The sequence below is a fragment of the Euprymna scolopes genome, chromosome 13 (genome assembly GCF_053919585.1).
Source record: "Euprymna scolopes isolate OS-2025 chromosome 13, ASM5391958v1, whole genome shotgun sequence".
NCBI classification, from domain to species: domain Eukaryota; kingdom Metazoa; phylum Mollusca; class Cephalopoda; order Sepiida; family Sepiolidae; genus Euprymna; species Euprymna scolopes.
This window is the reverse complement of record NC_136494.1, coordinates 114,886,669-114,913,781: the sequence shown is the minus strand read 5'-3', so window position 1 is coordinate 114,913,781 and position 27,113 is coordinate 114,886,669. Positions and strand designations below refer to the sequence as shown.

At 37.7% G+C, this 27,113-nt stretch overlaps 1 protein-coding gene across 1 annotated transcript in view; it reads left to right on the top strand.

Moving 5' to 3' along the window:
• The first annotated feature begins 2,213 nt into the window (after positions 1–2,213).
• LOC145292320 (uncharacterized) overlaps positions 2,214–27,113 on the top strand; it is a 108,712-nt gene continuing 83,812 nt past the window's right edge. Inside the window, exons 1-5 of the mRNA XM_080138648.1 lie at positions 2,214–2,263; positions 22,515–22,559; positions 23,864–23,883; positions 25,548–25,571; positions 26,291–26,314. Of these exons, the coding sequence (XP_079994774.1) occupies positions 2,227–2,263; positions 22,515–22,559; positions 23,864–23,883; positions 25,548–25,571; positions 26,291–26,314 (150 nt within the window). The 5' untranslated portion in view covers positions 2,214–2,226. The remainder of the gene's footprint in view (positions 2,264–22,514; positions 22,560–23,863; positions 23,884–25,547; positions 25,572–26,290; positions 26,315–27,113) is intronic.

Genomic DNA, 27,113 nt, shown 5'->3' with positions numbered 1-27,113 from the left:
GTATCAGTATTCAAAATTTCTTGTGTAAAAACTGACACGTTCGCGTTTCCTCTCATTAGTCACCTTCCCATCTTCGCTAAAATCGTCGAGTTTAATCAACTATGCGATAGGACACCACCTCGTAAACGATTAGCTTCATTCTTTTTTTACTGTAGATATCACAACGACTATCTCTAAACACATATATAATGCACTGGACAAGGTGGGAGAAGCTAGAGTGGTAGTCCTTGATATATCTAAAGCATTCGACAAAGTGTGATATGAAGGTCTCCTCATGGAAATTAAATAGTACAATGTCACAGGACGAATATTTATTATAATCAGAGAAAACTCGAGGTTGTCCTCGACGGCGATACATCAAAACATGACATAAATGCAGATGTTCCCCTTGGATCGAGACTTGGACCAATATTGTTCCAGATATTCATAAGTTACCTACCTGTCTATTGTGTCTGGAATGGGTATATTTGTTGCTGACACCATGTTCTATATCAGACATGGAAAAAACAAATGTACACATATTTACCTTAAAAAATGACTTCCAGTCTTTAGTGGAATATGGGCGTAAATGTATGGTAGCATTAACTGCCATTAAAATAAAGCCCTTTCTTTAATAAATACAAAGAACCTTTCAAGCCACAGAATGACATAGATAATAATACTCTAGCTAAGAGTTCATCATTTAAACTCTTCGACCTAACATTACCAGGAAACATGAATTGGAACAAATACATAAGAGACATTGTCATGGTCGATTCCAAGAAGGTGGGTTCCTTTTACCGCGCTAGAAAAATACTCAGACCTGACAGTATCTACGAAGCTACCGTTTTCCCATGTATAGAATATTCTTAGCACATATGTGCCAATGCATCAACTGCTAGTTTCTCTTTATTGAAACCTAGTAGGCGATGCTCTTTTCTTTCCTCTGCAACTTCTTTCCAAAACAAGAAACGCTACGAGTCTGTCGTTGCTCTATCGTTATTTTTATGGCAAGTTCTCGTCTGAGTTTCAATCTATGCTGCCCCCTCCACCAAACATTCGCAAAAGCATTCGTCTAGCTACAACCATTACCAACAATTCCCCTCACACGCAATCTGTGTCTAAATATAAACGTAAATTCTTTGAACAAAACTTCTTTCCTACAAGGAATGCCCGTGGAACTGTTTCGCAAACCTGCTTTCCAAATGACTACAACATTGTCGTCTTCAAGTCCAATGTAAATAAGTTCTAGTTGAGCCACTACTTAAGTAATCAAATTCTACCTTATTTCCGTCATTAACGATCACTATGCTGTTGTCTCACCAACCACCTTACATTCATTAACCCTTATCCTCGAGTGGCTTTCGGACCTTGATAACTGGTGATTCATTTGTAAAATAGATAGGTCACGTACTGTCAACTAAGCTCCAACTCCAATCTCATTGCTACAATATTGTATTTCTGAGTGAGTGATTTAACAAAATCATAGCGTCTTAAATACCCTCAACTAATTCGACATGCAGCAAAATCATACCCCTTAACTATAGCGATCCTTTTATGCCGGAATATCTTCTACTATGAAAGTTTATGCCCATCTAACTGCTAAACTTTGGAATTCCGCACGCAGAAGTTTAAATGTCATATAAACAGACATTTTGCTGCTCAACTCCCTAATAATAAGGTCCTTGTAAGCATGATCACTAATTCATAGTATCCCCTTACGTCTAAGTGGCAATTTGCCTTTTTTGAGGTGAATATGATTAAAATAAATCTTTATTTATTTATCTATGGCTGACTGGGATAGACTCTGTACATTCATATCTGATCTATCTCTGCATTTCATGTTTAAAAAGGATGTATCCTCTATAGTAACAGACCTGACCGAATGGTTACTACGACACTATCCCATTGATTACTGTACACGCAATAACCCTTATCCTCGTGTGGCTTCCTGGCCTTGATAAGTGATGACCTCATGTAAAAAAAAATCTTTATTTTACTTTGTAGACAGTTTGAGGACGACGGTAAAAATAAATCGACATTTTTTACAACTGTATCGATGACCAAAAGGTCTGTTGCAAAAAATATTTTTAAATTTTCTTATAAAAATCGAACAGTGATTGATTTTTAATCGGGATTTCACGGTTATGCGCAGTTGCAATTCATTCAAGCAAAACCGACCGATAAAAAATACCTATAAAAACTTGAGTCAGTGTCTTGCAAAAGCACATTCACCAAAAAGCAACCATGTCTCTAAAGTTATTTCTTGTGTGCGGACTTCTTGGTAAGAAATCATTTTTTATTCTTTGTTTATATTCAATTTTATGAAAGATCTTTTTTAAAAAGCTTTCTAGTGTTCATTTTCTTGTTTTAATCAGTAATCTTATTTCAGCGTATTATTAAAAATTGGTTATTTACATGAGGTATTCATAATAGTCTTGCAGCCAGAGAGCGGGTGTCAATTTGCATAAGTTCATTGAAATCGGTATCGACCAGATATTCGCTGGCGATGAAAGATCTAATTCAGAATTCAGAATTTAAAACACATGAGCAATTCTTACTAATCTGTTTGAAATAAGCCGAGATGAACTTCATAAGATCAGACAATTAACCAATTCCTTTTCTCTTAATAGCTACGTTTTCAAACTTTCTCAAAACTGCAATATTAAAGCGCCATTCATGAAAACGAAGATAATCTTCTAAACAAGAAAAGCAGAGTATATGAACCATGTTATGTTGTTCAAAATAATGTTTTTATAAGATTTTTAAAATAAACATCTGATCAGTACGTGACTAAATATGCAGCAATAACATAATTTCGTAGACTTGTTAGTCGCAATATAAAACAATATTGCAATGGTAACTTTTTGAAAAGTAATAAATGATCAACTGAAAAAGACTGGCTATTTGGAACTTGGGAAATTTCTTTATTACACTATATATATATATATATATATATATATATATATATATATATATATATATATATATATATATATATATAAAACGTCGTCATTTTTCTACTCTATCGTTTTTTTATTACAATTGACCGATACCTTTTGAAAACTAATAAATGACTAACTGAGAAAACTTGATATTTGAAACTGGGAAAATTATTATATCACGCACAGTATATATATATATATATATATATATATATATATATATATATATATATATATATATATGTAACGTCGTCAGTTTTTCCACTCTATCATTATTTCCATTACAACTGCCCGATTTAGTTCTTATCTCTGATCCCTTCTAGTAAAACTAACACAATCAAAAAGAATTTTCCCTTTGTCCTGCATATGCCTAACGTCAGAAGAAAGACTTTACTAAAGAATTACTTCCATGTAGACTATTATATGGTCGTCTTATAGTGCAATGTCAACAAATACTTATCGTACGAATTACGTTCATGAGTAATAAAAAATGGCTACTTTTTGAAAATTAATAAATTATCAACTGAGAAAACTTCATATTTGGAACTTGGAAAATTATTATATTACACTATATATGCTCTGGAACTTAATATAAAGACATTCATTGTGCTTGGATTTTTTTTCAAAATATTCCAAATTTATATAAAAATAAAAATTTTTCATTATGAAAATCTTTATTTAGAAAGAAATTTAATTCAATATGATTGGTATCTTCAAACCAAGTATGATTCAAGTAAATTATTAACACACACACACACACACACACACACACACACACACACACACACACACACACACACACACACACACACACACACACACACACACACATATATATAATCTATGTTTCTTTCTATCATAGAAATTTATATATAAACACTTACTTCATTCTGACTGCGGTTATTAGGGACAATTATTGATTAAGTCAATAACATAAATAAAATATATTAGAAAGTAAAGATATTTTAAATAAATAAATTTCTCCATTTCATAAAACACACACACACACACACATATATAATCTATGTTTCTTTCTGTCATAGAAATTGATATATAAACACTTACTTCATTCTGACTGCGGTTATTAGGGACAATTATTGATTAAGTCCATAACATAAATAAAATATATTAGAAAGTAAAGATATTTTAAATAAATAAATTTCTCCATTTCATAAAACACACACACACACACACATATATAATCTATGTTTCTTTCTGTCATAGAAATTGATATATAAACACTTACTTCATTCTGACTGCGGTTATTAGGGACAATTATTGATTAAGTCCATAACATAAATAAAATATATTAGAAAGTAAAGATATTTTAAATAAATAAATTTCTCCATTTCATAAAACACACACACACACACACACATATATAATCTATGTTTCTTTCTATCATAGAAATTTATATATAAACATTTACTTCATTCTGACTGCGGTTATTAGGGACAATTATTGATTAAGTCCATAACATAAATAAAATATATTAGAAAGTAAAGATATTTTAAATAAATAAATTTCTCCATTTCATAAAACACACACACACACTCACGCACACACACACACACACACACACACACACACACACACACACACACACACACACACACACACACACACACACACACACACATATATATAATCTATGTTTCTTTCTATCATAGAAATTGATATATAAACACTTACTTCATTCTGACTGCGGTTATTAGGGACAGTTATCGATTAAGTCCATAACACAAATAAAATATATTAGAAAGTAAAGATATTTTAAATAAATAAATTTCTCCATTTCATAAAGTACAAATAAAATTTAGCAAGGAATATATGGTTTAAATATTTAAATAGTTATTTTTATTAGTATTATAGTTTTAAATCAATTCAATTAATTTTGAGTTATTCAAACCATTTTGTGATTTACAACATTGTTTAAGTTTAGGATATGGGCCCAAAGCAAAAAATCGCTCAAGATTTTTGATTCTGTGACCTTGATTGACAGTGAAAAAAAAATGGTGGCAAATTAATGCTAATAAACCCCTGAACATCATCCTATTTTTCACAAGCAAAAATGTTGCGCATTCACGAGAATGGCAGCCATATTAAAAGATGGCCGACAATCCTTCAAATACAACATGATGATTTACTTAAACCCGTGTAGCACCCAAACCAATAAACATACAAACATGGAGTTAAATATATTTTACTTCAAATTAAATGCTTCATTATTTATCATATAGATATTTGACTTAATATTTATAGTTTATTTCAGAGTCGAGATTATTTGTAGAAAAAAGGTTTTTTGCAGGCACTTTCTGTCATACTACTTCAATATTTTATATATTTTATAATTTAAAATTAAATTTTTCGTTAAATTTTTATGCTTTTCGTGTAGAGGCATTTATATTCTACCAATATGACTCATAACACAAAATTATCGTTGTTTGTACCTTCACCGAGGAGGTTATGTTTTCAGTAATGTTTATAACTATGTTTGTTTGCTTATTTTGGTATACTGTAGTTCTTAATCAATCATCACTAAACTTGATCAAAATATTGATCGTGATCTAAATTAGAACTGGTTTAATTTTTAGATATCTAGTTTAAAGGCTTAAGATAAAGGTCAAGGTAAAGGTGAAAGCCATATTTTTGGAAATAACTTTGGTTCTCTCCATCGCATATACTCATTGCCCAAATTGTAGCTAATGAAGTCCTCCATGTACTTGAAAAGTTTCATCAAAGCTAAAATTTTTGTGGTACTTCAATTTCTGATGTTTTACATTTTAATGTCTGAATTAAAGTCTGCTAGCTTCCCATTTCCGATATGACCTGAAAAAGGATAGGTCGCATTTTCCAGACTCTTAAACTAAGGTTAAAAAATGTTTATATCTAACTTTTTGAAATCTATTTTGTGCTAATTACCGCTAACTGTTTTTTTTATTGCAGCTTTGACTTAAAAACTCGTAACTTAATTTTACCTATCTTGTCTTGCTTTTTTCTTTTTTGTTCTGAAATCTTTTTTTGTCAAATATGCTATTAACCAAAATTGTTTTGTTACATGTAAAACGAAAAGAAAAAAGTCACCCATGAAAACGAGAACCTTCCAAATTAAAACCTTGAACTATTATCTAAACTCAAATGTAAATTAATACAAAATTAAGTTGACTTCACAAATTGATAAAAGTTCATTATTGGATTTTAATTATAAGGTGAAGCTCGAATGATTCAAACTCAGATAGATAACGCCAAAAACATCCCCACATTAATATGGGAGGGGAGATTATCTCCAAACAGCGTCCTTAATTGATAATTGAGCACCGGACTTATACTAAGTAGATATTAATAAATTCCTCGTACCTATTCCCCCTTTTTTAATGGAGAGTAGATAATGCAGTGGATGTGTTATCGGCAGCTCCAGTAACTCTCGCTTCTCCTTTTTTGTCCCTCAGTCCTCATTCAAATGAGTGATTTTTCTGACAAAGGATGAAGAAAAAGCTGCTTTCCAGGTCGGTAGTACTTGGTGAACAGTAGTCTGAGATGTCGGAAATTTTTCTGTCTCTATGTATATCCTTGTGGCCATATCACTAGTAAGGGTGCTGGAGGTAAACGTTTCATCTGGGCTGACGTTATCCGCCTGATAGTCAGAGACCCGAACCTTGGATTAACCACTAAGGAGGCTATCCTATCAGCAGGTGCAAAGTACTGAGGCTGCTGTATTGCCATTTGGTGAATGGATTCTGGACCATGCAGTTGTCTCTGGTGGGACCTCTCGATGCCATACTAGTGGGTAATTGTTACGGCTTTACCTTTTCATGTGCTACATACAATTTTTTCCTGTCATTTTCTTTCTTACTTTCCCTCTCTATCTTGCTCTAACTAAGTATGCTGACCTGTTCCACAAATCCCAAATTCCTCAACATGAAATATCTCCAGAAAAAAAACTCGAATAAACCTAGAACCCCATCTTCCAACGTAGACCCCTACTACCATGTCTCCTTCTCCAACATCAGGGGTATACGTTCCAACCTTCCAGAGGTTGAAACATAATTACAGGACACGAAACCGGACATATTCTTTCTATGCGAAACTGGAATAGGGCCGACCACTTCCCTAGATGAGTTCATAATTAACGGATACTCTAACTTAACATCTAAATCTGACCCCCCAAGATCGCCATAAGCATGGAATATATGCCTACATTAAAGATGGCTTCCCGTGTGGCAGGGATATCTCTAGAAAAGATCCTAATTTACCTTATATGTACTTTCGGTTTGCACTTGCGTACACCGCTTCATTTATATTTGTCTTCTATCGGCCCCATAACAGCGGAGTTACTATCTTTAAGAGTATATCTGAGAAAATAGACCACATCCTGTCTGCACATCCCTCGGCTAACATTCACATCTGTGGTGACTTCAACGTCCATAACGTGGAATGGCTGACCCACTCAAATAAGACAGACGAGGTTCTGTCATGATTTTGCCATTGCTTATGACCTCACTCAGATTGTTCGCGAGCCCACCCGTGTGCCCGATACTACAGGTTAGCTTCTAGACCTTTTTCTCTCAACTTCCTCTGAGCTATGTTCATGTTCCGTTCTTTCTCCTCTAGGATCCTCCGACCACTCCGTCGTATCAGTTAAGATAAAAATGAAATGTTATAAGTCCCGAGACGTACCCCTCTACCGTACTGTATACTCCTTGGCGTACTGGGATAGCTTCCGTACAGTCATATCTGATCTACCTCTGAATTACATGTATAAAAAGGATGTGTCCTCTATAGTATCAGACCTGACCAAATGGTTAATTGTAGGCATAGAACGATTCATACCATCTAAAAAAATTCCAACAAAAACCTAACAGCCAGCCATGGTTCTTCCCAGAATGTGCTGCTGCCATCGCGCACAGAAATTACTTTTTCCATAGCTACCAACGTAATAAATGCACTGAGATTAAACCTGCTTTCAGGAACGCTTTCAGGAACGCCAGCAACCACTGTAAAAGAGTAATAAAAAATGCAAGAGAGCTATATGCTAAGTCCGTTTAATCCAAAGTAGCTGATCACCGGCTTGGTTCCCACCAGTTTTGGCAAATAACAAATAGGATTCTGAACAGAAGTGTGCGTTCTATCCCAACCATTATCAATGGGCCAGAGGTCATCTCGTCAGTATCAGACAAGACCAAACTATTTGCCAAGAACTTTGCAGCTAATTCTACCCTATGTGACGAAGGCATTCCACTCCCCATATTTCCTCAGAACACGCTAATTAACATACAAATATCTGTGCATTAGGTCGCCAAGCTAATCAAGAACCTTGATTCCAGTAAAGCAACTGGCCCTGACGGCATCCCAATTATAGTGTTAAAAAAGCTTCTACCAGAACTTGCTCCCATACTTACGAAACTGTTAAGCGTTGCTTTAAGGAGAATTGCTTTCCAACACCCTGGAAAATCAGTATGCCCTGTATTTAAGAATTCAGGTGATAAGTCATCTCCCTCTCAGTACAGACCAATAAGCCTCCTGTGTGTCATGAGTAAGTTGCTGGAATCCATATTAAATAGAGAAATAGTCAACCACCTCAGCAGAAATAACCTTCTTAGTGACACATAATATGGTTTCCGTTCTGCAAGATTTACCGCAGATGTGCTAATGGTTATATCTCATAGGATTAGTGAATCTCTTGACAAAGGCTTCCTTTCTAGGGCAATTGCTTTTGACATATCAAAGGCCTTCGACAAGGTATAGCATAAAGACTTACTACACAAGATTTCCAGCTACGGTATAACTGGAAATGTTTTTTCAATCATTAAATGATTTCTCTCTGATAGGCTCATAAGAGTAATGGTCGATTGACAAAAATCAGAGGCCTGCAGTATTAATGCTGGAGTCCCTCAGGGGTCCATCCTGGGCCCAACTCTCTTTCTGATCTACATCAATGATCTCCCTAAACACATACTTAAATCATTCGTTGACATCTATGCTGATGACACGACCATCTACGGCAGCACATCAAAGTTCTCTCTGATTCTCTCTCCTCTAATCTCAAGCGCGTGGTTCAGTGGGGGAAGACGTGGCTGGTTACCATTAATGCATCTAAAACCAAACTCCGATCATCAACGCTCTGATTCCCATCTGGCAACAATTGAAATGGATGGGTCTCGTCTAGGAGAAGCCCCATGTTTTGACAAGCTTCTGGGCTTGAACTTCACTCCTGATCTGAAATGGAACACGTACATCAAGTCTGTTGCCAAGGTCGCTCGAAGGATGGTGAGATCCTTCTACCGCCCCAGAAGATATCTCACTACTGATGCAATTCTCTATCTATATAAAAGCCAAGTACGCCCAAGGATGGAATACTGCTGCCATATCTGGGCAGAAGCTGCTAAAAACAGCCTATCCTGCCTTGACAGAGTACAAAATAGACTTCGTGGCTTAGTGGGGGATGCCCTTTTCTCTTCCTTGCAACCTCTTTCCCACAGAAGAGACGTTGCGAGCCTATCCTTGTTTTATCATTATTTCCATGGCAGGTGCTCGTCTGAGCTCCAACCTCTGGTCCCCCAACCTCTGGTCCCCCTTGCCAATCTTTTACGAAAAACACCCGTCTAGCTGAAACCAGCCAAAAATTTTCCCCACTCTTTATCTGTGCCTAAATCAAAACGTAGATTCCATGAACAAAGCTACTTTCTCAGAACTGCATGCCCGTGGAACTCTGTTCCGTCTGCCTGCTCCCCACCTGACTACAACCTGGATGTCTTCAAGTCCAACGTAAACAAATTCCTGATGAACCGCTCCCTAAAGTAGACACTTTATTAAATCTCCACACTAACGTACTGTGCATGCAATAACCCTTATCTCTGAGTGGCTTCCGGACCTTCATAAGTGCTGACCAAAATTTTAAGCTTTTGTGTTATCAACGCCAACGTGTAACAAAATTGAGGAAATTCTTAATCAACTTTTACCTTAAATATCCTGTTTTATGTTTTTAAGAATAGGTATCTAAAATTTAAAATGTTTCGTAGCATAAATCATTCATTAAATTATCAGATCAACCAATGAATCTATTTTGCCCTTAACTCATCAGAAGAAATAGCAACTACTAATCCACCAAAGTAAATAAAATGTGAAATAACAGATAAAATAAAATTTAATTGCAACTTCTCTTTCAATTTTCGGATTTTATAATCATTCCCAAATGAATTTTATTTATTTATATTCGGTTGATTAATAGCTGCTATTTCTTCTGATGAGTTAAGGGCAAAATAGATTAATTGATTGATATAATTATTAAATGAATGATTTTGCGCTACTAAACAGTTACTGTCAAGAATTGTAAATGCGAACGTAATGAAAGGAATAAATTGTAAGATGGTCAACATCATGAAATTTGGAATATTGACTTTTGCATTGGCTTGTAATATGCTCTGTAATTATATTGAGTTTCATAAAGTAAGGACCAGTATATAAAAAGTGATATATTATTGAAAAATGCATATATATATATATATATATATATATATATATATATATATATATATATATATATATATATATATATTGGCTGAAGAGAGCTTGATAAGGATACCTTTAACGGGCCTTATTATCGGGCTTGAAACTGACGGTACCAATGATATGTCTCAACTAACAACTTTCTGTACACAAAATATAAATACGCTCTTAAATTTTGGATTTTCCTTTTAATTGATCACTCTGCTGGAATTCTTTTAAAAAAAAAAACAATCATAATTATATATATATATATATATATATATATATATATATAATTATGATTGTTTTTTTTTAATATATATATATATATATATATATATATATATATATATATATATATATATATATAAAATGGGTTAATAAATTCCAACGAAAGAAAGATGTATATTTAAATAAGGGAGTAGTCACCAACAATGTGTATTTTTTAACATTGTTTTATTATTCCGTGTCTTGGTTTTTCATTGAGAATTATGTTTGGATAATTGTAATAATGTTTTTAAGTCATTGAAATCGTTTACGTACGTTTCAGACGGTCTGATGCGTCCTCATCATAAATTATTTTCAAATGTGTAAAAATGGCGATTTTCAGTTAATTTGAAGTTTTTCCAAGGGGTGGAGGCTTGTAAGTGTTTATTATACATTAGTATGCTGAATTTTTATGGCTTTTTTATGGCTTTTTTATTTGGTTTGTCCAGGGAAATTTTGACCTCGCTGTAGTCAGTCGCTATCTCTTTCTGCTAATGTGTTTTTCTTTTCCTTTAGGATGGGGTAGGGTGTGTGTATGTGTGTGTGTGTGTGTGTGTGTGCGTGTGTGTTTATGTGTGTGTGTGTGTGCGCGTGTGTGTGCGTGTGTGTGTGTTTGCTTTTATTGGTTTGGGAATGTGTATATTTTTATTTGCTTCCTTAGGAAGACGGCTGTGGTCCGAGGTCGTTACTAATGTGTATGTGTGGGGAGGGGGGGGGCTGGCTCTTCTGAAGTAAGGGTAGGGGTGCTTTCATTCTATTTTGATATTTATTTTTTGGATTCTTGGATTTTAGTATTGTGATTTTTCGTTTTAGTCTTATATTATGTTTGTTTGGAAAGAGGGGTGTATTTAAAATAGGGGATTTTTTAAATGTTTCTATTTATTTATTTGTCTCCCCATGTGGGTATGGCCAGATCCAGGATCGGTTCCTAGTGTGGGGAAGATTTTGTTCGCCAGAGGGGGGCATTGGAGGGGGTGTAGGTATGGGAGGGGGATGATAGAAGGGAAGATAGTCGTTTCAGTCATGAGGGGGTTCTCCTCCCCTTACTGAGGAGGGAGCGAGGTGTTGGAACAGATATTATACTATGGTTCTAGGTGTCTCCTAGTGTTGTTGGTTTCGAGGTTAAGTAGGGTTGGTATTGTTCAGTGTGTTGTATTAGAGATAGGGGTGTTATGTCTGTGTGTGGTTGTATGTGCGCACGTGTGTGTGTTTTAATGTGTCGGTTCTGATTTATGTGTGGGTGTGTATATGTATATGTGTATGGATGTGCATGCGAGTGTACCTTGCATTTCATGTTTTTGTATGATGATATTAGGTTCTGTTCAGTTCAGGAGTGAATTTGGTGATGAAGTTTTTTTCCTGTGTAAGTAAATAAAAATAATTGTCTGTTTGGAAGATTGGCATTATTTTGAAGCTGTTTCCACTGCATGTGTGTACGTGTTTTGAAACATAGAGGTGTCTGTTATCTGCAATTTTGATGTTGCTCTTATGTAAGGCCACTCTATTGCTGAAATTTTTGGTGGCGCCTATGTAGGATTTGTTGCATGTTGTGCACAGAACCTAATACCATCACACAAAAACATGAAATGCAAGGTACACTCGCATGCACACCCATATAATCTCAGTTTCTTTTATTCATCTTTTAATGGATTTAATGTTATGTATAATACCGGCCAACGCTAGCTACGTATTCTTGCCTTATCTTATCTTATATTAAAAAAATCTGAGAATGTATGTGTGAGGACACCTCTCAACTTATATACTAAACGATTTTTTTTAATTTGGTATATATGTTATTCTGGTATGTGGAAAACTTCTAACTCCATTTTCATCGGGGAAAAAATGCTTCTAAAGGGTCAAAATAGAAAAATTAATCGTCGGATTTTTCTCTGTTTGCCAACTGTTTCACGGTTGCGCAGGCGTGAATTGTTCATATTTATAACAAGATCCAACATCCCTCAGTTAAGACGTAGCACGGAGAAGACCGTGGTGTCCATCCAGCTACAGCTCATATCCTGATCAAACGGGACCAATACAACAGAAGAGATGACCAGCTGTACCAATATAAGATAAAATGCCATATGACAGCAAGTTACTAGTTACACACGAGGATAGTTCTAGATGGTTCGATTCGAACACTCACAAAACTTCAACGGTGTAGTTTAAGCTGCCTCTACACTGACAGGGTTGATGTGGGCCGGATAATGAATGTGGTAGGTTGACGAATTTCTTTCTCGTTTGCTGAAAAAGATCACTCCAATAACGATGAATAATCGACGGGGACTCTGGGTTTTGTTATCGTCATAAAAATTAATTATTACAACAAGAGAAGAAAACAGGAAAAATAAAATAAACATATCGATTATATTTTCTTTTAGTCTGTCAGTTTCGATAGTCGTTCAAACGGGGCATTTTCTTGTTTTTAACAACCGATTCCTTCTTTATCGGTTGGGGCGATGAGCATTAACGCAATTCTCAACTCTTCCAAAACTCCAAACAGACGCAAACAGACTCACTTATTTCTGCTCTGCAGTCCCTTTTAAATATAGGTGTTGGGGAAGGTTTGGCCAAGATGGGGTTTCCCATCTTACCAACCCTTGCACATGTCAAAATCTAGTTCGCCCTGATTGGATAATTAGCTACCTCCCCAACACACACCAATTGGGTAACTTTCCGTTAGTAACAAAATTTTCCAGTTTGTTCTTAACCAGGTAGATACTTACTAACTACAGTCTGTACTTAGATTTACAGCTATCTATATTACATAGCAATAGCTGTGTTTTTCTTAGCTTTGAAATGTTAAATACAAAAACTGAATCGATACCCTGTAACGCAAAATAAAATTTCCTGATTTATAAACGAAAGCTGAAGATATCCTCATTAGAAATGGAAACCTGCTTAACACTCATGACCCCCATACATTCGCATCTACTGGAAATCTCCCCATATAACTATTTACTGTATTATACATAATGTAGACGTCACAGCGTATAATTTACTTCCCCCCTGTACAATTTTTAGTTAATTCGTAATATCAAGGCATTCTGTAACGCATTATCTTATTCCTAAGCCAACATAAAAATAAAAGGAAGAAAATTTTATTTTACTTTTTATTTTTTACTTATTTATTTTCTCAATTATAAATTTAAAGGAAAAAGCCATATTAACTCCTTCCAACAGACCTGTTTGCAAATATAGCTGCTTCCACTGTATGAACTCTCACTCACCGTCTCCTCTAGTAACAAACAATGAAATAGCAATGCTCTGTAATCACTTTGAGGAGTATAATCTCTCAGTAGATATATAACCTTTATAAACTAACCCAGTAACAACACTAACCACCCTCGCGGGGTCGCAGAAATATATAGATTAGGACCCAGGCGCGGAGCAAACCCTCTCGGTACTAATGGACCCGTAGATCTTCCCAGATCATCCGTCTAGGAGAAGGAAAACTCTGAAGCTAAACCTAAGGGGAGGAAGGCCTCTCCAGTCTTGGATGACAACCTTCCTAGAGCTGGTGACTCAAACAAATTACCGGTCTGCAAACCTAAACTGCTTAAGGAGTAGATAGGCACAGTCTATCGCCTGGCTTCCATACTCCTTCTTTGTCTATTAGCCAGCCGTAGTGGTCGAACCACTGGGAGTCGACAGAAACACTCGGTGGTCGATCTTGTTTCCTGACTAGGGCAATGAACGCCGTTTTTGCCCACTCCCGACACATCCCAACTCTTAAACTGGGCACTTGGGAGTGCTTGAATACCGTAATGCCAGTGCAAGCAGATTGGGTTGACCATCATCTGATGGGTTGAGAGTACCGGATAGACAGTTCCTGGCTGCTGTTCCCAACTGGTAGTAATGGAGCCCTAACTCTTTGGTAGCGCTTAGAGCGGCTGCTCCATGAACAGTTGTATAATATCGGGATGTTTGTAATGCCATGTCGCGCATGGAAATGGACCCTGCACTCGTTCCCGGTGGGCTATCCTGTGGCCACAACCCTAGTAGATGGAGGGACAGTTGATGATCTGTCTGTGTTGCATGTCTGGTGTTCTGCATAACCACTTGCTCAGCACCCCTTACCTAAACTGAAACTCTTAAAAATAAAAATGACAGTACATTAAAAAATCGCGCTAAAACCAGGCCAAAACTCAAACAAAAACAACCTGGCTTCTCCCTTGAGGCTCGCATTTACGAACATACGTCGGCTTAGAACTAATTTAAATGATGTTGAAGCATTTCTCCTAACAAACACACCGGATATCTTAGCACTAAGTGAGACTAACCTACACCCCTCCATCTCCTCTAAGAACTTTAACATACCCGGATACCTCCCACTCTGCCGTAAGGATTCTGACAGACATATGCATGGGCTTGGAGTCTACATTCGAAACAGCCTCCCCTTGACTAGAGAAACTAAACTAGAATCGGACGATCAAGCCTTTATGTGCTTTAGACTTAACATGCAACACAATATTAGCTACTTTTATTTTCTCTACCGCTTTCATTCAGCCCAGAACTGTGCCCTAATAAACAAAGTTTCTGACAGCATAGATACAGCACTTTCCCTCGACACTAGCGCACACGTGCATATATTTGGTGACTTCAATGTTCACCACAGCGACTGGCTTGGATTTTCTACTCACACAGACGCAGCTGGTACCACAACACGTAAATTCTCTATATCTCATTCCCTATCGCAGATGGTTACGTTTCTAACCCGTTTCCCAGACCAGCAAGAACAACATGCATCGCTTCTAGACCACAATTCCCGATGACTGTGTAACGAATGCCCACAGCCATACACTCTAGAGCCAAAACTGAAGAGCCACTGCTGAAAACAACGAGATATTATAAAATAGCTGACTGGGAAGCCATCAGGGACCTCATCAGGGACGCTCCATGGCAAAATATCTTTTCACTTCCTGCTGAACATTGCACAAATGAGACCATTGAATGGTTCAAAACTGCAATTGAAGCACATGTTCCCACACGCAAATTCTATAGCAAACCCCACTCTCCCCAATGATTCACTTCAACTTGTGCAGCTTCCATAGCGCAAAGACAGCATGCGTACCGCAAATTTAACCGACATAAGTCCAGTTCAAACAGACAGAAGTACATAGACCAGAAATAACTGTAAGAAAGAAATAGCGATAGCTAAGAGAGAATTTACTGAAACCACCCCAAAACGCATAGAAGCACAGAAATTAGGAACCCGAGACTTCTGGAAAATCTACAACAGTATAGTAAATAATGGGCAATCAACTATTCCCCAACTATCCAACAATCATGAGGTTGTTTGCTCAGCAACTGAGAAGGCTAAAATGCTTGCCAGACGGTTTGCCTTCAACTTCACACTGGACTCTGCTAACCTCCTTCTCCCTGACATTCCTTTGCAGACAAACGCCACACTAGACGATCTGAAAATCACCCTGCTCAGGTGTATGCTATCATAAGAAAGCTTGACACTGCAAAAGCATTTGGACCTGATCTCATCCCGGCTGTGATATTAAAATTGTGCGCCGCCGAAGTAGCTCCAGTTATCTCCAAACTTTACAACACACGCCTTAATGAATCTTGCTTTCCTGCCTCCTGGAAAACTGCTTCTCTAGTGCCAGTTTTCAAGAATTCTAGCGAAAGAACTGACCCAGTAAATTATCGCCCCACTTTTCGCCAAAATATTTGAGACAATAATTAACCAAGCTCTAGTCCATCACCTAACAGATGCTAAACTTCTGACTGACCAAAAATATGGATTTAGGCAAGCCCGTTCCACAGCAGACATCCTAACTGTAATCTCAGTCACTGGAAAAAGTGGGGGAGGGTAGAGCGGTAGCTCTAGAGATATATCTAAGGCTTTTGACAGGGTATGACATGAGGGTCTTCTCAAGAAAATCAGACCATACGGCATCACTGGAAGAATACATAACATAATTAGATCCTTCTTAGATAAGAGAAACATCCAAGTTGTCCTTGACGGTCGTACATCTAAACAATATGATATAAATGTGGGATTGCCCCAGGGATCTATCCTTGGGCCTCTGTTATTTCTAATATTCATAAATTACCTCCCTGACAAAATTGTCTGTAAGATAGGTATGTATGCTGACGACACCACGCTCTATAACAGACACGACACGAAAACAAATGAACACATTGTAACGTGCATCCAGGAGATAAGCGCCCGCGTGTTTGCGTGTTGTGTGGGTACGTGGGAGAGACGGATGAGGGGAAAAAGACTTACCTCGAGACCAGCTCAGCGTTACCGACCAAAAATAGAAAAGAGGGACCAAGATGGCGACCGCCGTCTTTTGTAAAGTATGATGTCTCGCAAAGTCACACGAATTCTCGGAATATGCAAATTTAGCCGACCTAGAACGACGATAAAAGCGGGTGAGGGGAAAGACGTGGGGGAGTGACGATTGAGTTGGCTGGGGAATCGTGTGGCTGTTGCTTCTTGTGCCGTGTTGAGGATATCTTACCGTGTTAAAGAGAGAGTCGGGCGCCATCTTGAATTTTTCCTTACATTTTTTTTCTTACAAGCTATTCCGGCCATTTAGCCTCTAGGACTATGACCGAGTCGAAATTTGACTTACAGCTCATACCCGAGTTTGACGGGTCCACGTCCATCGTCGACTGGGTTGAAAGGGTCGAGCTGACGTGCGACCTTTGTGAGGTGAAAAGGGTACACACTGTAATTCCCCTGAGATTGGCTGGGGGTGCCTTGAGTGTATATCAGCAACTCAGTGCTGCCGAAAAGGGATATGTCACCGCAATTAAAGCTGCGCTGTACAAGGCATTTGCCATGGATCCTTGTACGGCCTATGAAAAATTTGCTTCCCGAAAACTTCTACCGGAGGAAAGCGTGGACGTTTTCTTCGCTGAGTTAAAGAAACTCGCAGTTCTGTTCGGTGGAGGGGTGTCGGAGCGGACGCTTGCGTACGCGTTTGTGGCGGGCCTTCCCACTCGGGTGAAGCAGCTACTGAGAGCCTCAACCAGCGTTTCAACAACGACCATGGAACACTTGATGGAACGTGCTCGAGCCATCATCAAAGATGAGGAGAACCTGGGGGAACCAGTTGTGATGGCGACACAGACAGGCCAGATTGGCGCTCGGGAGATTCCGAATCAGAACCCTGCAAGCAATGGGAAATGTTTTCGCTGCGGCCGACGCGGACATTTTGCAAGGAATTGCACCAACAGGGGGCGTGTGCGCTGTTTTAAGCGTGGCGGTTTGGGGCATCTAGCCCAAAACTGTGCGGGAAACGTATCAGGGGAGAGGACGTCAGCGCCGCCCTGCTCCCCGAGCAAAATTTGAACAAGGCGCAACCAGTAATAACCGTCTACGTAAACAGGATACCCTGCTCAGCACTTCTCGACTCAGGCTGTTCGCATACTATAGTGAGCACCAGGCTGTGTCCAAGTTGGACTAAGAGGAAGATCAAAGTCACCACGATAGGAGGCGAGACCCAGACATGCTGTAGAGCTGGAACTGTCAAGATCTACACGGACACCGGTGCAGCCACTAAGATCAATGTGCTCGTGACCCAAGGAAATCTCCTGGGGTTTGACCTGTTGCTCGGATACGATGCCATCAAGGCGCTGGGGGGGAGTCGCAATTCATCAGGATGGAAAGGTGCGATTCTTAGAGGCCCCAGTGTGTGCAGCGCTCCATATCGATCGGCCGGATTTTACAGTGGACTACGACTCGCGCAAGAGGGCCTGGATTGCATCTTGGAAGTGGACCGAGGGAATGGCACCGACTAAACTCAAGAATGGGGTTGCAGAGTACCCTATACCCAGTGAGGCCCGAGCAGAATACGAAAGGGAACTAAAGGCGTGGATCCAAGATGGCTGGTTAATCCCCTACCCTGAGGACAAGCTTGGGCCTCCGAAGGGTCTAATACCCTTGATGGCAGTAGTCCAGCATAACAAGTCGAAAGTACGGCCCGTGCTGGACTATAGGGAGCTTAACAAGCATATTGAAGCCTACACTGCCGATGCTGACGTATGCGCCAGTAAGTTGAGGGAATGGCGTCAGAAAGGCACTAATGTCTCAATATTGGATTTACGAAAAGCCTATTTACAGGTGCGAGTTGATGAGACGTTGTGGCCGTTCCAGACAGTTTGGTTCCAGGGGCAGAGGTACTGCCTTACACGCCTTGGCTTCGGCCTAAATGTGGCACCACAGATCATGAAGACTATTGTCAACACAGTATTGTCCCAAGAAAAGCCCATGAGGGACTCAACGTCAGCTTACATTGATGACGTATACGTCAATGAAGATGTACAGTCTGCGTCGCGTGTCAAAGAAAAGTTGGCTCAGTTTGGTCTGGAATGCAAGAATCCCGAACGTTTAAGGGAAGGAGCACGTGTATTGGGATTGGATGTTTATGAAGAGGATGGCACCCTACAATGGAGGCGTGGCAGTGAAATTCCAAGCATCCCCAACCTCGTTACAAGGCGGACCGTTTTTTCTTGGTGTGGAAAACTTGTTGGTCACTTACCGGTCTGTGGCTGGCTCCGCGCAGCTGTTGGTGTGATTAAACGCAGAGCAAATTTAACAACCACGGGTTGGGATGACATATCCGATGATGTCCTACTAACTCTGATGATTAAAGAGACACTGGAGAGAGTGAACAAGAAGGACCCTGCCTGTGGGCGGTGGTGTGTTAACGGAGACAACGTAGGTGTGTGGGTTGATGCCAGTTCTTTGGCGTTGGGAGTATCGTTGGAGCAAGGAGGAAACGTGTTCGAGGATGCATGTTGGCTGCGGCCCGTAACAGATTCTCAGCATATCAACCTGGCAGAGCTGGACGCTGTTGTAAAGGGGGTAAATCTGGCCCTGCAGTGGCAGTCTAAGAAGTTGACCTTGTACACAGATTCTCTCTGTGTCTACCACTGGGTGTCTGACACACTTTCAGGACGGACACGAATCCGTACCAAGGCAGCAAGCGAAATGTTAATACGGAGAAGGCTAGACACGCTAAAAAACCTGGTATCTGAGTATGGGCTATCACTGAGCGTCACTCTGGTGCCATCACATTGTAATCGTGCTGACCAACTGACCCGTGTACCTCACAAATGGTATGAAGCCGCGAAGATGGGAATGGAGATTACTGCTCGATCTTGTGCAGTTGCAATCGACCCATGTCAAATACAAAAAATTCATGCACAGAGCGGACATCCGGGTATCAAGAGGACCCTTTATTTTGTGAGGCGTGCATACCCAGCAGTGACCAAGATGGATGTCAGACAGATCGTCAGAAATTGTGAGGCTTGCCAGTCTATTGATCCTGCACCAGAGCGATGGCAGAAGGGTCGCTTGGAAGTTGAGAGTGTGTGGCAGCGGCTGGCCATGGATATTACCCATTACAGTGGCAAGCCCTTTCTAACTCTCATTGATTGCGGGCCTACGAGATTTGCGGTGTGGCGGCAGATGACCAGACAGGATTCAGCAAATGTTGTTCGCCACCTATCATCCATTTTTTTTGAGCGAGGTGCGCCGGAAGAGTTCCTGACTGACAATGATGCAGCGTTTTGTAGCCAGCAAGTCCGGCAGTTGTTAGATGAGTGGGGCGTCCGTCTACGGTTGCGATGTGCGCATGTGCCATCAGGAAATGGCATTGCTGAAAGAAGCCATCGCAGCATCAAGAGAATTGCTGCCAGGAAGCGATGTACTATTGCGGAAGCAACATATTGGTACAACATTACGCCAAAGGACGGGACGTCCCCTTCAACCGCACCTGCGAATGCTATTTACACGTACCAAGTCGGAGTGAAGGGAATCAACACTACGCCGCCAACCGACAAGGGAACATATAACAGATATGAAGTGGGAGATCCAGTGTGGGTGCGGCCTCCAGGAAATCGGTGCACCGACAAGTTTAAGCGAGGACACATATCTGGAGTGATTAGCCAGCAGTCTGTTTTGGTCGATGGAACCCCACGACATGTGCGAGATCTTCGCCCAGCTACCGAGGTGCGTCATACAACTACAGAAGAAAGCAGTGAAGCGTCTAGCGATGAGCTGCCGATGCACGGATTCAGTGAGCCCCTTCCAGAGACTGATAGCGATACTTCATCTGATGAGGCGGAACCAGATCCAGAGCCCGAATCTGAAACAGTGAATGTACCTCTTCGCAGAAGCACACGCACTAAAAGGCCATCCCCCCAGTGCTCTCTATGTGATCATCAGATCAGGGGGGAGTGTAACGTGCATCCAGGAGATAAGCGCCCGCGTGTTTGCGTGTTGTGTGGGTACGTGGGAGAGACGGATGAGGGGAAAAAGACTTACCTCGAGACCAGCTCAGCGTTACCGACCAAAAATAGAAAAGAAAGACCAAGATGGCGACCGCCGTCTTTTGTAAAGTATGATGTCTCGCAAAGTCACACGAATTCTCGGAATATGCAAATTTAGCCGACCTAGAACGACGATAAAAGCGGGTGAGGGGAAAGACGTGAGGGAGTGACGATTGAGTTGGCTGGGGAATCGTGTGGCTGTTGCTTCTTGTGCCGTGTTGAGGATATCTTACCGTGTTAAAGAGAGAGTCGGGCGCCATCTTGAATTTTTCCTTACATTTTTTTTCTTACACACATATCTAAAGAAATGGCAGAAACACTAGAGGAAGACCTCCGATCTGTAGTGGAATGGGGACAAAAATGAATGGTCACCTTCAATGCTGCCGAGACTAAACTGGTTTCCTTCAATAATTACAAGAAACCTTCCCTACCGCCAATAGCAATGACCAAAGACTCTTTATCTGAAAGTACATCTTTTAAACTCCTCGGCCTAACATTCACAGGAAACATGAGTTGGAACAATTACATTGAGAACATTGCCAGGACCGCTGAGAAGAAGGTGGGTTCCCTCTACGTGCTAGAAAGCTATTAACGCCTGAAAGTATCCTATACATCTATAAGGCCACCATTCACCCATGTATGGAGTATTGTTGTCATATTTGAGCTGGTGCATTTGCCACTAGTCTCTCGCTCCTAGACAAGGTTCAAAAGAGAGTCGCCAATCTGATAGGCCCTGAACTGTCAGCTAAACTTCAGCCTCTGTCACATCGACGAAACGTTGTATCCCTCTGCCTGTTCTACAAGTACTTTAACGGTGAATGCTCTGACGAACTGCAAGCACTTGTGTCCCCCTCGACGTAAATACCCCCGACAAACTCGACAAGCAGCTAGATCCCACCCCTTCACAATAGAGATCCCTAGACGCAAGAGAGCCTTCTACTCCAGTAGTTTCTTCCCCAGAACAGCTAGACTTTGGAATTCCCTTCCGGGACCCTGCTTCCCCAACTGTACTTACATGCAGAAGTTCAAAAGTGAGAATGTGCGTATGTGAGAACACTTCTCAACCTATATACTCAACGAATGTTTGATCTAAAGACTTGAAAGTTGTAATATATAGTCTTCAGACATGAGAAAACATTTGAATCGATTTTCATCCGGGACAAGTGCTGCTAAGTGGGGGGAAAATGGGAGTCATCGGATTTTTAGCTGTTTGTTAAGAGTTTCACAAGGTTTGAATACATGTTCTAAAGATCGTGTCAAGTTGGTTCAATGGTTATCGTTTTTGACTCTGCCTTTAGGTTTGGGTTTTGATTTCAAATCGAGTATCTTTTTTTACTTACAAGAAGTGCTCTTTTTAGAAAAAATACATAATACTCGCATACACGTGTCTCAGTTTCTTTCCGTTTTTTCACTTCATTTTTTTAAATAGAAATTTAACTTTACGTTTAATACCGGGCAACGCCAAATACATCGTCTAGTATTTCAAATATTTCCGGATGTCAATAAATAATGCATGTTTTTTTGTTTTACTTTTTGCAGTCACTGCATTCCTCCTTGATAATGTTGATTCTCAATGTACCGGAAGTAAGTCGGATTATATTTTCCTTACATCATCCATCAAAATAGTCCTGTTGAACTTAGGTTGTCGCTCGAAGATTATTTGTTTGTATTTTGTCACATAATTAACTTTCTCTACGTGTAAATGCAGATATTTCATTGGTTGAGTTGAACCATTTGACGTAGATCGTATGAACTTAAGCGTAAATCAGGAAACACATGTAATATATGATCCTAAACGATGGATTTAGACCTGCTCGTGTCAAAGTTGGCAAGAATCAGGTCATAAAAAAGGAAATGTATCCATAGTTAAATGAATAAAATATATAGATTAAGACTAAATTGAATCCATTGGCTCCTTCATCATGCACGTCCATATAAGTGTTAGAGACAAAGAAATTGCTGTAGCAACGAAAGGCGAACAATTAGGTAATATCAAATTGTGGTATATGGGTATTTGTAAGGACTCGAAGTCAATATAAGAGGGTCATTCCAAAAGGAAGGACTCCTATTTTTTAAGTCAAAAGCTAAAATAGGAGACATTACTTTTGTAACGCCCTCTCGTCGATTGATGTAATTTTAATGTTTAATCCAATTAAGACTGGCCCTCTCTGTAGGGAGTTGGATTTTCACTACATTAAAAACTGACCTTGTGTTTAACATTCTTCATGTGGGGAGGGAAGTAAATAGAAACATAAATAACACAACGGATCGAAAATTCTGATTCAAATGTGCGGTCTCTTTAACCTTTAAATGAACAATTTAACTGTGATGCCGAGTCATATACACAGGACTATGTGTGTGTGATATGAAATTAATTAAAATGAGAAATGTCTCGCGATTAAGACAGTAAATTAAATCTACGTTTCCATTTGTTGCGCTCTTAATAATTATTTGAATTTAATGTATTAAAAATGATTAACACACATTAAAAAAGTACAACCCTTAAACACTATATAAGGGAAACAAAAATAGATTTTATCAGCTTTTAATAACATAGAAACAAACTTATATAACTATTTCTAGTTATCTTTATACTAAAGATGTCTATAAACAAGGGAGATAATCTACAATTTCTTATGTTTCTTGTTACATATTCCTTGAATTAACTCTTTAAGAGAGGGAACTTTTCGTTTTCTCACAAAATGTTTGAACGCAATATAACAGTAAGCCATGAAACAGTAATATTTTTAATTTACGTTGTTGTTGTTTTTATTGTTCATAATTCGATTATTATTTTCGTTCAAATATAAATGTTTTTAAAATATAAATTGACAGAATTAAAATGTTTTTGTCACTTTGTCATACTAACGTATATTTTTTTATTTCAGAAAAATGCGCGGACCTGGAGGTACGATTTAAATTGTATAAAACGTATTTAAGTTTTTTAAATATTAAAATACTGATATTTACTTTAAACGTACATTTTTCTAGTAGTAAACAATCCGATAATATTTACGGTAGGTGCACTGCCATACTTTAAATAATAATTTACGGGAATAGAAAATGGGAGCCATACAATTCAAACAAGAAGTGATGCTGATAGGCATATGTGAAAGGAAGAATAAATAAAAATCAATCATTTACATCGATGATTCGATTGACTCTACAAACATAAAGCGGTTGTATAGATGACCAGAGTCCTCAAAAGTTAGTTATAATTTTTTTTTAATAATAAACGATTTTAATTAACAAGTTTTTTTTGCTAGACAAGTCTTGAGTTCGATTCTCAAGCGCAACAAATTAGGTTTTTAAATATTATTTTCTTTATATTGAAATTATTGTTTTTCAGTTTACTATTTTACAATGCTATGCACCAAACAGTCTTATATCATATAAAAACACTTTATTTGTTAGAATTGCAGTTTTCTTAAATGTTAAATACGTGTTGTAATAAAATGTCTAAAATAGTTTTTTTTTACTAATATTTTCAAATTTTTATGCTTAATTTATGTTTGTTGAAGACTTAAAATATACTTTTCACCGATTTTAATGCAAGTATTTATTTTATATTTTTGGAAGCAATGAAAATGGTAAAACAAGTGTGTATATGTAATAAATAACGTTTTAACGCTAACTATGGGTTTGCAATACAACACCAGTAATCTATGATCTGATAATATTCTGCACTATGCATACTAATTAATGCAATCGTGTCAATATGTGTAGCTTACAGAATTAGGAAATAACAGATTGTGAATTTCCAACGAGAATTGTTTATCCATTAAAAGAAAGCGTTTTATGATTTATTGCTATTATATGTGAGGAACAACATACTAAAAGTTTACCAAAATCTGATCACCAGAAATGTCTTAACTATGACGTCATAAAAAATGACAGCCATTGCACTAAAAATAACCAATATTTCCATATTTCAAAGATATAGCTTACAGAAGAGTTTGCATTTTTATGCTATATTTTTTGATATAATAATTTTTATATAAAATTTCATACTAATTACATGGAGAGGCGAGACCATGACGTCAGCAATGACGTAGTGACATACATTTATAAAGATTATAGAATACGCAGCTAAACAAATAAACATTTATTTTTATAACGTGTTATTGTACATGTAAAACGCTGAATAAAAAATGACTTCAAAAGTTTTAAAAAAAAACACAGAATATGACTTAATATTCACATTTCTTGTTATAACAATCATTGGTGCATTAATTTGATGACATTTTATTGTCATTATGTTTTAATAATTTTTTTAAATTTTAATGGTTTAAATTGATTCATTCAAATTCTACAAATGTAAAGTAAACCCTTCCACATTAAATCACCCGGAAGGACTATTATTCTAACGTATTCTCATGCGAAGAAGATCAATTTAAGTCGGCTTACGATTGACAAGTTGTGATTTCTTTCCATTTTGACCTCTTTTTAAACCTTTCACCAAAATTTTAAATGACTAAAGACCCATAAAAAACGGTATACAAAGAATGCAACCATTTGTCCCGCCTAGTTTATTTATCATATTTTAATACAATCATTTTTTTAATATTTCAGTATGGAACAGGTGAACTAAAAGAGGTATGTATATGTAATTTTAGTAAATTAACAAAATTAATAAAATAATGAAATAACAAAATTAATAAAATAACAAAATGGCTACATTATACTACGATCTACTTACGTGATGTTATTTAATGGTGTCAATATTGTTTGCTTATAGTATGAGAAAATAGATGACCCTATTTTTGAAGAGCAGAGGGATTCTGTTTAGTTATATATGAAATAAAAGAAGATCACCGTTGATACTGATGATTCTAAATGACAAACACACATTGTAATATGAGTCAAAGGGAGACAACACTTGTTCACTTTGTCTTACAAATAAACGGACGAAGAAAACAAGTGAAGCAGTTTCTCTTTAAAATACACAGTCTAAAAAAGTATTTCAGAAAATTAAAAAAAAAAAAAAATCGCAGATAAAGAAGCATCAATGCGTACACAACGTAACAGTTATATCAAGGTTTTAATATTTATTTTATGCAATTACTTTTCCAGGTCGATGGTGTACTATATTATTTCATTTAGTGTGTCTATGGCGTAATATATTATTATATATGATTTAAAAAATATTAATTGATTCTATAAAACGAAAGTTCACGCCTTAAGAGTAAATGTTACGAAATACAAATACTTTAACTGTAATAAAAGAACGGTTAACTTTATTAATCTCTTTGTGAAAGACCTTAAAACTATATTTTTATAATATGTTAATACACGTATTTTCTTTGATATTTTAGATAAAAGAGCATCTGCTGTCAAGGGTGTGTATATTTCATTACTTTATTTTTATAGTTGTATTTCTAATCATATTAATTGTATTTGTTACTCATGCAATTTTATAAGAATTGAACTCTAAAGTTATTAAACATTAGATGATGTTACTGCCAAGTAGAAATTTTATATAAAAAAATCCTTTCCTTTATCGTATGAATATAAGGATCTCAACTTAGGCACAGAAACAAATGTATTACGTGTCGGAAATAATTTTAAGAACGAGTGGGTGCGCCCGGCTTTGCCGGATCGTAGTGATTTCAAAACTTAAAAAAAAATGAATTGGGTACCATCAGTTAGAATCAAAATCAATATATGTAGAAGAGATTTAGAAGGCTATCACAATGCGAGGAATGGGACATAGTCGATGTTGATAAGAAAAGACGTAAACAAGTGACAGTTTACAAATCAATAAGTATATACATATATGTCTATATATACATATACTTATTCAATTGTATGAAATACAAATGTCTTACTTGCGTGGTCTGTGACAAATCTATCATATTTCGGGAAAAATACCCTTTTTCAAATAGTGGATGTAACGGATCTATTCAAAGTATGCTGGGTGAAAGAGTGAAAAATGTATTAAATCAATATATTTTACGCTCTATCTGAGTTCCCTTCCGTTTAAACTTACCTGGCAGATAGATAAGAAAGATTTAAAATTAAACAAATTTATTGAATAAATTTGCACATGCGCAAAACTAATAGAAATATGTCGGTAAATTGAAATTAACATTTCAAGTTGTCGATATATTTCTGTACGTGTTATTCATCCATTCAAAC